General features: G+C 37.8%; 1 protein-coding gene across 1 annotated transcript in view; it reads right to left on the bottom strand.

Moving 5' to 3' along the window:
* LOC133533425 (zinc finger CCCH domain-containing protein 18-like) overlaps positions 1-14,014 on the bottom strand; it is a 65,263-nt gene that overhangs the window by 38,682 nt on the left and 12,567 nt on the right. Inside the window, exon 2 of the mRNA XM_061872405.1 lies at positions 7,929-8,023. Coding sequence (XP_061728389.1) covers positions 7,929-7,995 — 67 coding nt within the window. The 5' untranslated portion in view covers positions 7,996-8,023. The remainder of the gene's footprint in view (positions 1-7,928; positions 8,024-14,014) is intronic.

Below are 14,014 nucleotides of genomic sequence, written 5' to 3' on the forward strand. Positions count from 1 at the left end.
TGCTTTAGACTGTAACGTGCAATATCTGCCCTGACGAAAAGGCTGAGCTCTGCAGCGTATGCAGTAAGAAGAGTCAGGCAATTCGCTGACGTGGAGACAGCTCGCCTAGTTTACTACGGTTACATTCACAGTACTATGTCTTATGGCATAGTGGCCTGGGGCAAAGCAGCAGACATAGAGACTATCTTCGTGCTTTAGAAGAGAGCAATCAGGTCCATTTATAACATGGCGTCTCGTGACTCACTGAGAGAACGCTTCAAGGAAATAGATTTTCTAACAGTAGCTTCACAATACATACTAGATGTGATAATATATACGCATAAGACTATAAATAAAGTCCTCTAAAAAACAACTGTCTGATATCCATTTATAGGTAAAATACGAAACATAAGTTAGTAGTTTCCAAGGTTCGTTCACAGAAAAAAAAATGTTGTGTAAAAAAATAGTTCTAAATAATTGTCATCATAAATAATGACATCTAACTGATGTCATTGATATCAGAATGACATCGAACTGAGTGTCTTTCAGTTATTGTGCGTCTGTAGTCTGTCTAGCCAACGTAAGTACCAATCGTTTACGCTCCGTAGCGAACGAAACGCTACTGTCTCTGTCGCACTCATATGGAAGAATGATAGAGAGAGATGACAATGCTACGCTACGGAGCGTAAACGATTGGCACATTGGCTAGACACCCATGTATTGGCGCGGGCGAGACGCCCGATAGCGAAATAACAAGATTCAAATATAATTCTGATGTCAGTGTACATTCGAATTGGCCTGTAAGTCTCTAAAACCGATCGACAGTCCACAACATGATCACGTGGGCGCCATGTTGGCACGGCAGGGTCGCATGTAATTGTCATTGCACATGTAATTGCTTCCATTGTTAGCCAACGGCAGCCGTAACTTTATGTACAGTCAAGAGCAAAAATATGTATCGAATAAATCGTCTCATAAATATGGTACTACGCTCTTATTACACTGGAATACGATGCTATTGGACATATTTTTGAGTAAGATGTGTACACCCATATTTTTACACTTGGCTGTACTAGGTACACAAAATGGCCTACACACTAAAAGTAGTATTTATTCTCTTGAGTACGTAAAATTGTGTTCAGTTATTATAACATTACCTGTTTATTTCTACTGCCGCTTATTATTATACTTCGTATCCAAATCCAAGACAACAAATATAATTTACTAGCAGCAGTACACGTTATCGTGCAGTCCAAGTCACACATTTTAGAGATTATAGTATTTAAAAAACAAGTTCGCGCTGTCCCTCTCACTCGCTACGCTGCGTTCCTGCTTCGACATCGCTCCTCCAGTACTCATTACATGTTTTTGTGTTAGTCCGAGTCACACGTATTGTCGCCAAAATAGTGTTCCTCTAAATATGTGTACCTAATTGTGTTTCGATTAATGTTTATTGTGCGCTGAATAAGAAGTATAGAATCAAAACATTATTTGAACTGCCGACCGCCGTACCCTCGAACGAAAATTGATGTTTATTCAGCTCGGCAAGTCTAGTCTCGTTTGCCATACTTACATGGCAGTTAAACTTTCAATTTGAAATTGTAGGTATATTCGTTTAGCGTAATAAACTTATTACCTAAGAAATCAAGTAAGTAATTTTTACGTTCATAGGAAATCACTTACTACAACTACCTTCTTTTTTGAATAAATAAATTACGGAAAAAATAAGTATGGGGCTACAAATAGATTACAATTTGAACTTTAAATAATTGTAATACGTACTATTATAGTATTATTTACTAATATAATATTATTTAGATTTCATTTTATGATTGCATAAAATGCAATGTTCACTCACAATTTTTTTTTACGAGATGCTTTCGCGTACAGATTTAAATATACAAACCATATCTGAATAAAGTTAATATATACTAGGTAATCGTTTCACGAAAGCGGCTTTTACCATGTCCGATCTACCCTACCATACAATAAAACAGATAACAATGGTAATCCTTGCAGATTGGTAATAAGTGCCTATGAATGATAACAAAACGCGTCTTTATGCAAATGTACATACACAGTACCAACAAGTTTAATGAGCGTCTTATGAGGATACCTATAGGTATAAATATACAGGAGTAATGTCAATCAATACACAATCTATAAGACATTGGAAGACTATTTAGTCTGACTGACAGTTTAAAGTGTTTAATGCCATTAATCGACGTATACAAACGGGACGTGCTATGCGTGCTCCGATACCGTGCGGCCCATGCCCCATATGAGGGCCATAGTGAATCTATCGTATGGATCATGACGGATTAGGTAGTAGGCTTTAATCGGACATCTCGGTATCGTCGAGTCTTGGGTCCAATCGATGTGGTCGCCTACTAAATTTGATCATCAGTTAGTTACCCGCTTTGTTATTATTAGACAGCTTTGATTAACATAATATAATATATATATATATACTTGATTTGTGTAATATTGTGGACTCCGTCTAATAATAATTCTCCTTTCCGTGAGTACTTAGAAGCTTAGGTTTACTGTGCAACAAGATATTCATCAAACAGAAAATCGGTATTAACTGTGTTGATTAAAGTTTTAATGTAATTTTATAATGCACATTAATTAATAGTTCAAAATTAAAACACATATTAAATAAATATTTTCTTATAAATGAGATGTCGACATGGTACTATATTTGCCCCACTTTAATAGTGAAGAGGCTATCAATACTCCACAATCATTGTGTCGAGGGCTCCGCTTTCACAGCGTCGAGGTTATATTTGCCCCACTTTAATAGTGAAGAGGCTATCATTACTCCACAACCATTGTGTCGAGGGCTCCGCTTTCACAGCGTCGAAGCTATATTTGCCCCACTTTAATAGTGATGAGGCTATCATTACTCCACAACCATTGTGTCGAGGGCTCCGCTTTAACAGCGTCGAAGCTATATTTGCCCCACTTTAATAGTGAAGAGGCTATCATTTCTCCACAATCATTGTGTCGAGGGCTCCGCTTTAACAGCGTCGAAGCTATATTTGCCCCACTTTAATAGTGATGAGGCTATCATTTCTCCACAATCATTGTGTCGAGGGCTCCGCTTTAACAGCGTTGAAGCTATATTTGCCCCACTTTAATAGTGATGAGGCTATCATTACTCCACAACCATTGTGTCGAGTGCTCCGCTTTAACAGCGTTGAAGCTATATTTGCCCCACTTTAATAGTGATGAGGCTATCATTACTCCACAACCATTGTGTCGAGTGCTCCGCTTTAACAGCGTTGAAGCTATATTTGCCCCACTTTAATAGTGATGAGGCTATCATTACTCCACAACCATTGTGTCGAGGGCTCCGCTTTAACAGCGTCGAAGCTATATTTGCCCCACTTTAATAGTGATGAGGCTATCATTACTCCACAATCACTGTGTCGAGGGCTCCGCTTTAACAGCGTTGAAGCTATATTTGCCCCACTTTAATAGTGATGAGGCTATCATTACTCCACAACCATTGTGTCGAGTGCTCCGCTTTCACAGCGTCGAAGCTATATTTGCCCCACTTTAATAGTGAAGAGGCTATCATTACTCCACAGTCATTGTGTCGAGGGCTCCGCTTTCACAGCGTTGAAGCCATATTTGCCCCACTTTAATAGTGAAGAGGCTATCATTACTCCACAATATTGTGTCGAGGGCTCCGCTTTCACAGCGTCGAGGCTATATGTACCCCACTTTAATAGTGAGGAGGCTATCATTACTCCACAATCATTGTGTCGAGGGCTCTGCTGTCGTAGTGTTTAGGCTAAGTTTGCCCCACGTCATAGTGAGGATGCTATCATTACTCCACAATAATTGTGTCAAGGGGTCCGCTGTCGCAGCTGTCGCAGTGACGAAGATATATGCCGCACTTTAAGTTATATGTACTATACAATTCCACAATAATCGTATCGAGGCCTCCATTTCCGCAGCGTCGAGGCTATATGTGCTTCATTTTAAGTGTCGAGGTTATAATGCTTCGGTCATTTGGTTCTTCGGTTGCTTTGCTCCTTTTGGTCGCTTCGCTCTTCGGTCGCTTCGCACTTCGGTCGCTACGCTCTTCGGTCACTTCGCTCTTCGGTCTACAGTCGGTCATTATACATATCTCAAAATGATATCGTCAAAGATATATAACGTTGCTCTACTATAACAGTGTTGATGCCAATGTAATGATTGAAGACTTTAATAGTATTGGAAGTAGCTTTACGCATGTAAATATAAGGGACTAAAGAGCAAAAATATTTAAGGTTGAGCTAAAGTTTACAGGACTTGTAAAAATAATGAAATATAAAGGAGGTTCTTGTTACGCTGAGGTAATTTAATAGGTGTTAATGCGGCCTAAAATACCTTAAACAAAATGTACGCAATGTCATTGCCCTTACAGACAAAGAAATGCTGTATGTAAACAACATATAGGAAAAAATATATCTGTAAACCCTTTAACCCAAATTTATGATTCGTACTCATATCACGCTGTTATATACTCCTAATAACTTCAAACGTCAGCTTTGATATGCTGTCAAGAATATACCATATCAACGAGCCTAATGTAATAAATCCGGTACAATTTACTTACGGATTCTCAGCTCCAAACTTCAGGGGAACATCGCCGCATCAAACAAGAGGTGAACCGCCGTTGATGCACTATCCCGCGACGCGAAATAAGTGCTGTAAATTGTGAAACCATGCAACTAGAGTTATGCTGCCACGTGTTGCAGTCGCTTGCGCTAAGTAGCTAGATTAATAATCGCAATAAAGGGTTGAAATCCTTTAACAATAACATTATTATTGTCTGAAATGTAAATGCTCGGGTTGTCATATTGTCTTGCTGTAAAAGAAAGCTTAAATAGTTTTAATTTTTCGTCGCAATGCACACTGTACAGTTTTATTGTAGGTAATGTTAAAAAATGTTACTCCTTAAAATGAAGTACAAGTTACAAGTCATGCCAGATATTTTGTTCACAAATATATCATAACTCAACACATAATCTACCTAAGTTCCTTGCCACTTGTTAGCGTAGTAGCCATCATCGTTCAGATACGCATAAGCAGATTAGATTAAATTAAATTAAATTAAATTATCATTTATTTCAGATCTTTACAATCCATAGATTTTGTTAGTTTATCTAAGCTACGTACCTAATAACTAGTGTTAGTATTTACTAATTACAACTAAACTAAACTAAAAAGTAACAAAACAACGTACAGGTCGCCCAGTCACAACTACCAGAAAAAAGATTAGCTATTTAGTTATAAATAATATCATATTACTATTTCTTGATCTGTGGTAATAACTAAAATTAGTCCATCTATATTTTCAAAGTGATAAGTTTCAAATACTTAATACCTACAGGATACTCTACTAGTAATTGTCCAGACTTAGTTTTAAAGTACTTACGTATAGCCTTGATATTTATGGTAGCTTTACAATGAAGAAAATTCTCCTTTATCTACCTCACTCAAAGGCTATTTACCGAGGAAAGTATTGATTGCTGTATTCAAAATTAACTTTAAAGTGTCGTAACATAAAATTAGATTATATTTTAGGGTCAGTAACGCGCATGTAATATACCTCTGCAGTTGCGGGCATTCATAGGCTACGGTGATTGTTTACCATCAGGCAGGCCGTATGCTTGTTTCTCCGTTGTAATTACATCCAGAGAATGGTTGGTAAATTCTAAATTATACAAAATGGTTTGTTTATATGGTTACAGACAGAAAATGCCCATCTAAAACTTATTTAGAGCCAACTAAAGCTTGAAAATACATTTACACTTAATGGCGTCCTGGCTTGTAAATGACATAAAAATAGTTGTACCTTGTGAATATTAAGATATATACAACTTTATCAATATACTACAGTGAAATCAAAGAAAGTTTTATACTTTTTTAATATTAACGAAATGAAATACCAAGAGCAATTTCACTCCTTAATTTTATTATGCTATACATACATTTTACATTTATACTATGTGGATACATAAATAATTATTTAAATTGGATATAAATTAATAACTTCTAGGTGGTACGTTGTTCTCTTTAGTCAAAATCAATAATATCAGTATGTTCGTAACATACTGATTTGATATCGATATTTTATTTTATTTTCGCATTCAGGATTTGAATTTAAATACAAAGCTCTGAACATCTGCTAGTAAATTATATTTGTTGTCTTGGATTTGGATACGAAGTATAATTAATAATCAAACGAACTTACCTGTGAAGTTTGATTACAATTATGCGAGTATCCAAATCCAAGACAACAAAGACCCGCCCCCCATCCCCAAAAATGAAAATAAAATAGTCTCTGTTAATAACACAAAAATAACTCTGAAATAATGAGTACTGGAGGAGCGATGTCGAAGCAGGAACGCAGCGTAGCGAGTGAGAGGGACAGCGCGAACTTGTTTTTTAAATACTATAATCTCTAAAATGTGTGACTTGGACTGCACGATAACGTGTACTGCTGCTAGTAAATTATATTTGTTGTCTTGGATTTGGATACTCGCATAATTGTAATCAAACTTCACAGGTAAGTTCGTTTGATTATTAATTATATTAGATATAGGTACTTATTTGTCTCTTGTGTATCAGAAAAACAGGTCATAAAATAGTCACAAACATAGTTTTATCGCTCCGTATCCGCACGGTTCTCGTACACGTCATAAATTCGATTGATTGCGGATGTTTGTCGTAAATTTATGACTTAAACTTGATAACATTCCAATCGTTTCCTAAAAATATCACTTGTATGAAATATTTTAAATGCTGAATGACAAATAGTTCTTAAGTGTAAATACGTAGAGTTAGACCAAGATAAGTTGGCAGCGATTTTGATAGCCCAGAAGGTGCAAGTGTCAAGTAAACGTCATAATTTCATAGAAGTTTGACGTTTAAAATAACCCGTGCACCATCTGAGTTATCAAAATCGTTGCAAACTTATCCTGGGTTGACTCTATTTAATTTTATTGTTCAGTTTCATCGCAAAGTAAGTAGCGGCAGGAGCGGTGACAATTCTGCCGCACGACACATTAAAAACAAATCATGTTTACTGTAAGTATGCATAGCAATAAGACATATCCTTCATACGATAGTCAGTAGTCACAAGTTACAATGCCATTTGGACCAGAGATATTGAACTTCATACCACAGAATACTTTAATCATATCTTGTTTATAATTACCAAACATGGTAGCATTTAGTGGCAAGCGGTTATGTGTTAAAACAATAATACATTTTTAAATTCATGAACGCCAATTTGCTCATAACGATGAGAACCATGTGAACAGAAACAATTGCAGCTATTGTTTTTCGTTCTAGCGCTAATGGCTAAAGCTGGCATTTTAGTCTAATTACTGTTAGCTAAAATTATAAATGTGTCGGCAGCCATTGTTCAAAATCCTTGACTAGATTAGGTCGACAGGCTAATGAATAGTCGATGAGTATTTTTTCTCAAAGTCAGTCCTATTTAAAAGTAACAAGTAAGTACGCTAAGCACATAATATTTCTACCTAAATGAAGCAGATATATGTCAGCAAGAGGTTTAAGGACAACAAGTTACACAGCGAGTTAGAAGCAGCGAATTAGGGTTACATAATATAAGATGCAGACAGTTATCAGCTGCAGACATAGTGTACATACAAACTTCTATACTTGAGGTGTCAACTATATCTGCAGGCTGGTAGCGTAAAAAATAACACGACAGGGTCAACAGTGTTAGCCAACCTCTGCCAAATGTTGGCATTGCTACAAATAAGTAAAACCTCTCTACACGAGCTGAGTTCCGTTTGTACACTATGCACACTTTCGTGTTGCTCGGCCCTCCCGCTGGAAGCTCGACAATGCAGACCTTCTTAAGATGCATGGTGGTATAAAGCTGAAGATTCGACTGTCAGGGCGAGAAGGATACTTACTGGCATGGTCGTCGTGCAGCAGGTTGTGGTAGCGGTGCGGTTTCTCTGGGGCCTCGAGCCTCATCATCACGGCGTCAGCAGCGCATCGCGGCAATCTGTGGGCCAATAGAAAATTGTGTCAGTTAACATTTGATAGCACATCTTAGGACATTTTCTTTACTTTATGAGTGGAACTTAGGTCACTCGATATTTTTGACCAAAATTCCACGGCCAGGCGTTCGGCTCTCCTGCTTTCTTTGGCCTTTGGTGCTTTCTTTCCAAAAGTAAGGCTACCTTTCCCCTGAGGCAGATGAGAGAAGTGTGGCAATCAACCACAATCTTCTTCTCTTCTAAGCTCCGCTGGATTACAACCAGTGCTATTGGTTGATTCCCTTCCCACAAGTCTCCTCTCATCTCCGCCTCAGTTACCCAAAGGGCTCGCGAGCCATAAGTTGGAGACCACTGCCTACCTATAGTTCAACCATCGTATGGGTACTGGGGTCATAGCCAAAATGACAATAATTTTACGCCAAACGTTATAGGAATAGTACAAAATGTATCGGGAGGACAGCGAAGGTAAATATTCATATTCCTTTATTAATAAAATTACAAATTTTACAAGTCAAAAGGGTAATACAACATACAATTAGGTCAATAACAATAATAAACCTGCAAAGGGAATTAAACAATTCCTATCAGTTCCTGCCGGGGCTGGGAATGAATCATTCCCATCTGTTCCCGCCGGGGATGGGAATGAATCATTCCCATCTGTGCCCGCCCCCCGGTCAGGGTGAGGTCACAAATGGCAATCACACCACAGCAAACAATAAAGCACGTCATTGTTTCCAAACAATATTTAAGTTGCGATTGGCGTTTTTTATAATGATTGTCACTTTGCTAGTCATTCGATCATTCAGTTCTTAACACAATCAAGCAGTATGTAAATTACTTTAGCTACCAGAATTCAAACCGCTTTCTCTGTAAGCTGCATGCAATTAATCTAGAATGCAACCTAATGCATGTCGCAAGTCTGACACATTCCGTCGAGGTTAAATGCACTCTGACACGAAAATGGGTCATTTTGTATCGGAATTTCTATACAGCCTCGAGACACGCTATAGTATGGTAATCGTTTTAATGGCGTTATAAATCTAACAAGCCGTTGATAGTCATTTATCTCTATCCATCATTTTGACGTTTCTGTTTGTTAGAAAGGGACAAAATTTAGAGTAAGACCAAGCTAACTCTAAAGCGCAATAATTTGACAATCACTTAAAAAAATACCTATGGGCCCTATGGCAATATTTCTTAGCTGTCACAAAGACATGTCTATGACGGGTAGGTACTGAAGTGAAATGAGACCTCTTAATATTTGCAGCATTTTAAGAAACTATTATATAGACCAAGGTTTTAATTTCACAGAAAACTGAGGTACCTATAAGCCGGCTAATCATAGGAACTTTTTTCTGTGGTGTTGTCACATACTGTATTTCAAAAACTACTTTTTATCGATCGCTGCAGAATTAGCTTAGTCCAACTCTAACATAGGTTTGCTAAGTTTTATGAATAAGTGGATTAGTGTCAGACGCATATCTTGCATGCACGACGTGTCTGTAATTCTTTATGCCTGTAAATCACAGCTTTTTCTTGTACACACAGCAACACTCTCAACTGTCCATGGATGGACCTTATGCCTTTTGTAATAAGGTCCACCGTAGCGGTACGCATCGATGTGCATGTTTCTTACACACTGTTAACTGACCATTGGTGGACCTTATTACAAAAGGCATAAGGTCCATCCATGGACAGTTGAGAGTGTTGCTGTGTGTACAAGAAAAAGTTGTGATTTACTGAAATTCACAAGCACACATACATAACAGTTGACACAATAACTCTTTCTTCCACCGATACGACGGATAAACAATAAAACAAAGTGAGCGAGTGTCATATTTTCATAGAAATTGACATGAATAAAGGCATTGTCACACGTTGGCATTACAAATGCCATATATAGCTTGATCCGACTCTAAAATAGTATGAATAAAATTGAAGAGTTCAATTGCAAATGTCATACGGTAGCCATCTCATAGGTGATAGGACTCGCAATGTCACAGGCAGCCAAAAACAAAGTGGAAGTGCCTCACTCTCCAAAAAAGAGAATTTTAGCCGAGGTAACTTCAATCACATTTGCCCACATTCATTAAATTACCAGTCACTTTTATCGTATTTCGTGATAAAAGCCTCAATAAAACCAAGTTTATTGCTTAACATTTTGCGCGGCGGTAACGATTATAACCGCACTTGCCAATTGAAGATTTAATAAGATTTACCGAAACCGCTATCTCCGTAAGTACCGCCGACGAACGTGTTAAGCAATATGGTTATTGATCGAGCTTTAGCGAAGGTCTCCAATTCAGCTCGGGCAAAAATGCTTTCGTATCTCCGGATGTTCTCCTCTACGGGTCGCAATTCACAACCGATTCTCGTGAAATTTTGTGAGCAGGTTCGATGATTAAATAGATTTTTTGTCGGATCAGTTTTTGGATTTTTGTTCAAAATGGCGGATTTATTTAGTTTCAAGCTATGCCCGCGAGGTCTACAGCTCACAGACTACAGAGCCACTAGTAAGTAATACGGGCATTTCGTGTCCCGTATCTGAAACATTCACATTAGGAGACCATTGACAAGGTGACAGGGAATGAATTAAATCGTATTAGGGTATTACGCAAATGTGATAGTGGTACGACTATTGGATAACATTTCTAAGAATAAATTCAAATGGAAAAGTAGGAGTAGAGGTAGTGATAGAGGAGTGTCCCACTTCTGGGCATGGCCACTAACTATTTATTGAAATAGGCTGTACAGATTTTTAAAGGGTCGGCAACGCGCATGTAACACCTCTGGAGTTGCAGGCGTCCATAGACTACGGTGACTGCTTACCATCAGGCGGGCCGTATGCTTGCTTGCCACCGTCGTGGTATAAAAAAGGCTTCAGAAATATTTTTTTAACTTGTAATTGCATATAAAGCTAAGTTAAGTTTCTAAGCGAATGAGGTGTTCAAAATATTCTAAGCAGTTTTATGACTTGTCCCGGTTGGCTATGCTGACTGTACCTACTTATATACATCTAACACAATATCAATGACGAGAATCAGGCCAAAGTAATTCAACCTGTCAACCTGCCAACTTAACAGCTTACGTACTACTGTTTCTGTTTAGCCTGATGGTTGACTGGTAGAGAATGCCTTTAGGCATTAAGTTCGCCATTTATACTTTATTTGTTATATTGTGCAATAAAGTTTAAATAAATAATAAAATAAAATAAACCTGCTGTGTGCTATCGGTATCAATTCGCCTATTGTCTTATACAGGTCACTCTGTTATTACACTTGTTTATATTAACATCAAGTTATTTATTTATTTCTTATTATTAGGAAATCCAACAGCTGTAGTTATTGATATTGGTTTTACACATATGCTACAAACAGCCAAAGTAACTATTCTTAACTTAAGTAGTTTAAAAAGAAATAAATAAAAACAGCACAATGAAGTCTAAACTCAGTACGGCTTCGATTAAACTAATTTGATTGAAGTATGACAGAATTTCCCAAGTAGCTCAAAAAAATTTACCCGAATATGGGCAATCAGGGGAAATAATTCGTGTAATTTAGAAAATTGGTATACTTATACCTTGTGGTCTCCAGATAAACATACTAAAAGTCCTTGAGGGTGGGGGGGTTGTGCTGAGGGTGTAGGGGTACCATAAAATTCTCTACAAATTTGGTTATGTTTATTTTTACTCAACGATCAATACTTTACTAAACATGGTAATCCTAATCAACCTCTCCATCTCCATCTCAAGCCAAATACGAGTACACGTCCCACTGCGGGGCATTTTCAGTAAATAACAGCAACTCGCGCGTGCATAAGTGCTTTTACTCGTCGACTTTCATGTTTGAATTAAGAAATCTTAATTAACTGTAATTGCAAAAACATTGGTACAAAAGACACCAACGAGCTTTTGGCTTAACAGCCTTGCACCTCGTTTCAGCGAGGATTGTTTTTTTTCTCTTTATAGAGTATTTAAACAAAGCGAATGTCGCCCCATAAAAACAGACTTAATTAACAAAGTTAAAAGAATTTAACCCAAATATAGTTTAAGCATATAATAGAATAGAATAGAAATCATGTATTCAGACAACACATCAAATCAAATAACACATATAGCAAATACAGGACAAAGATAAACAAAACAGTGGAAGCAGAGATGTGAAGCCGAAATGGTCTCCACTCAGTAATGCAGCTGGCACGACTAGCGTGGTCAACGGCGCTGGTTGTATGTGGAGCCAGCGGGGTGTGCGGGACAGCACAGTGTGCGACATGTTGTGGATGACGTAAATCAATATATATATACATTAAATTAAATATATATAAATACATACATATATTCATACATAACTGGTGAGTAACTAAAGTACAAAATAGGTTATAAATAACAATGACGGGATCCGGAAAAAGAGGACGGAAGGTTTTTTTTTTATATATACATAGCTTCAGGCTGCAAAACTTTGTTGGTCCATTAGGTACGCTATCAGTCTTGATTTAAAGGAACCAATAGTACTGCTCACATCACAAATTCATACATCATATCACACATTTCTGTCCTTCTCGAGTGTTAAAGCCATAAGTATACCTTATTTGTTTATCTCGTGTGACTCGTACCTGGGGGCCTACCGCGAAAACCGAAATTCAGGAATTGCGGGGATCTTTCTCTTTTACTCTCACTAAGACGAAATTAAAGTGACAGCGAAAAATGCCCGCAATTGACTAACTTCGATTTTCTCGGTTAGGTATAGCCCTGTACTTGTACATTCACGGAATTTGTAAATTTTGAACCTTAATGCCATTACGAGTCGAAAAGTGACAAACATTCAAATTCCGCGTCTTTATTACCTCTAAACTTTACTTAACACCTTCGCCGCAGCAATTAGTGTAACTCATAATTAACCATACTTTGTATGGGGTCTTTCAACTTCCTTCAGCTGTGAACATGTTAAGGCACCCAATAACCACCGTGGCCTAACACGGCCATTAATAAAAAACCTCTTTATTATGATTGTATAAAATAATATTTTACGCCGTATCGGTTCACGATAATTATAGGTGACCTGACCGCACCTTTCATGCACGTATCGGGTCACACCACATGTAGGTTTATTTGCTCCGATTAGAGCAATCGGACCATAATCGGGAAGCTTACAACAGACAACCGACGCATTTAACCCACATTACAGTAAATTGTAATAAAATCCGCGAAAACAATGTGCTATAACTGTAACTGTACCCACGATGTACAATGGCCGCCGAGCGATGCCGAAATGAATTTGATTAGAATGATTATAAATAAATAAAATGTTATGTTATGAGAGTACAAAATGGGACGACCTCTTGTTTATTATTTCTTACGGGGATTGAAATAATGTTACCGTATAACGTTATGCGATACAGATCGGAGATATAGATCGTGCCATTCACGAAGACGCCTGCCTTGACTCGTATTGTCGTCTTATTAAAGGTTAGATTTGACAAATCTGCGCCTCATTTGGATGACACATATCTTGGAGTGTGGCTATTTTAAGTTTTTTGTCGAGTATCTAATTGAATATGAGTTTAATCGCTTCTAAATCTTTGTGGTTAAATATGCTTAATTCCATATAGACGCAAGTCTAGAAATAATATTGTCTTTGACTACAGTTACCGCTATAGTTACTAATGAGAGGAGACGTGGGGGAATCTTTGGTTTCTTCTCCGCTCCGCTGGACTAAAACCAATGCTATTGGTTGATTCCCGCACGTTTCTCATCTTCGCGCATCTCCTCAGTAGAAAGGCAGCCTAAGGTATTCGAACTGGCATTTATCAGTGTGGATGGTACAAAGGAAGGTTCTGTTTAAGTTGGGCTGACGGCGCATACGATGCGGCGATACGTTGGTTGCGTCACACGTAGGCGTGTATAAGATACTTGGGTGACGGTTTGGTAGGGTTGACACCACATTCAATTTATTTACATGGGTCAGGCTCAAATGACAATAGCAAGCTAAAGGTGTGGC

This window comes from Cydia pomonella, unplaced genomic scaffold (genome assembly GCF_033807575.1).
Source record: "Cydia pomonella isolate Wapato2018A unplaced genomic scaffold, ilCydPomo1 PGA_scaffold_163, whole genome shotgun sequence".
In the NCBI taxonomy this organism is placed as follows: Eukaryota; Metazoa; Arthropoda; class Insecta; order Lepidoptera; family Tortricidae; genus Cydia; species Cydia pomonella.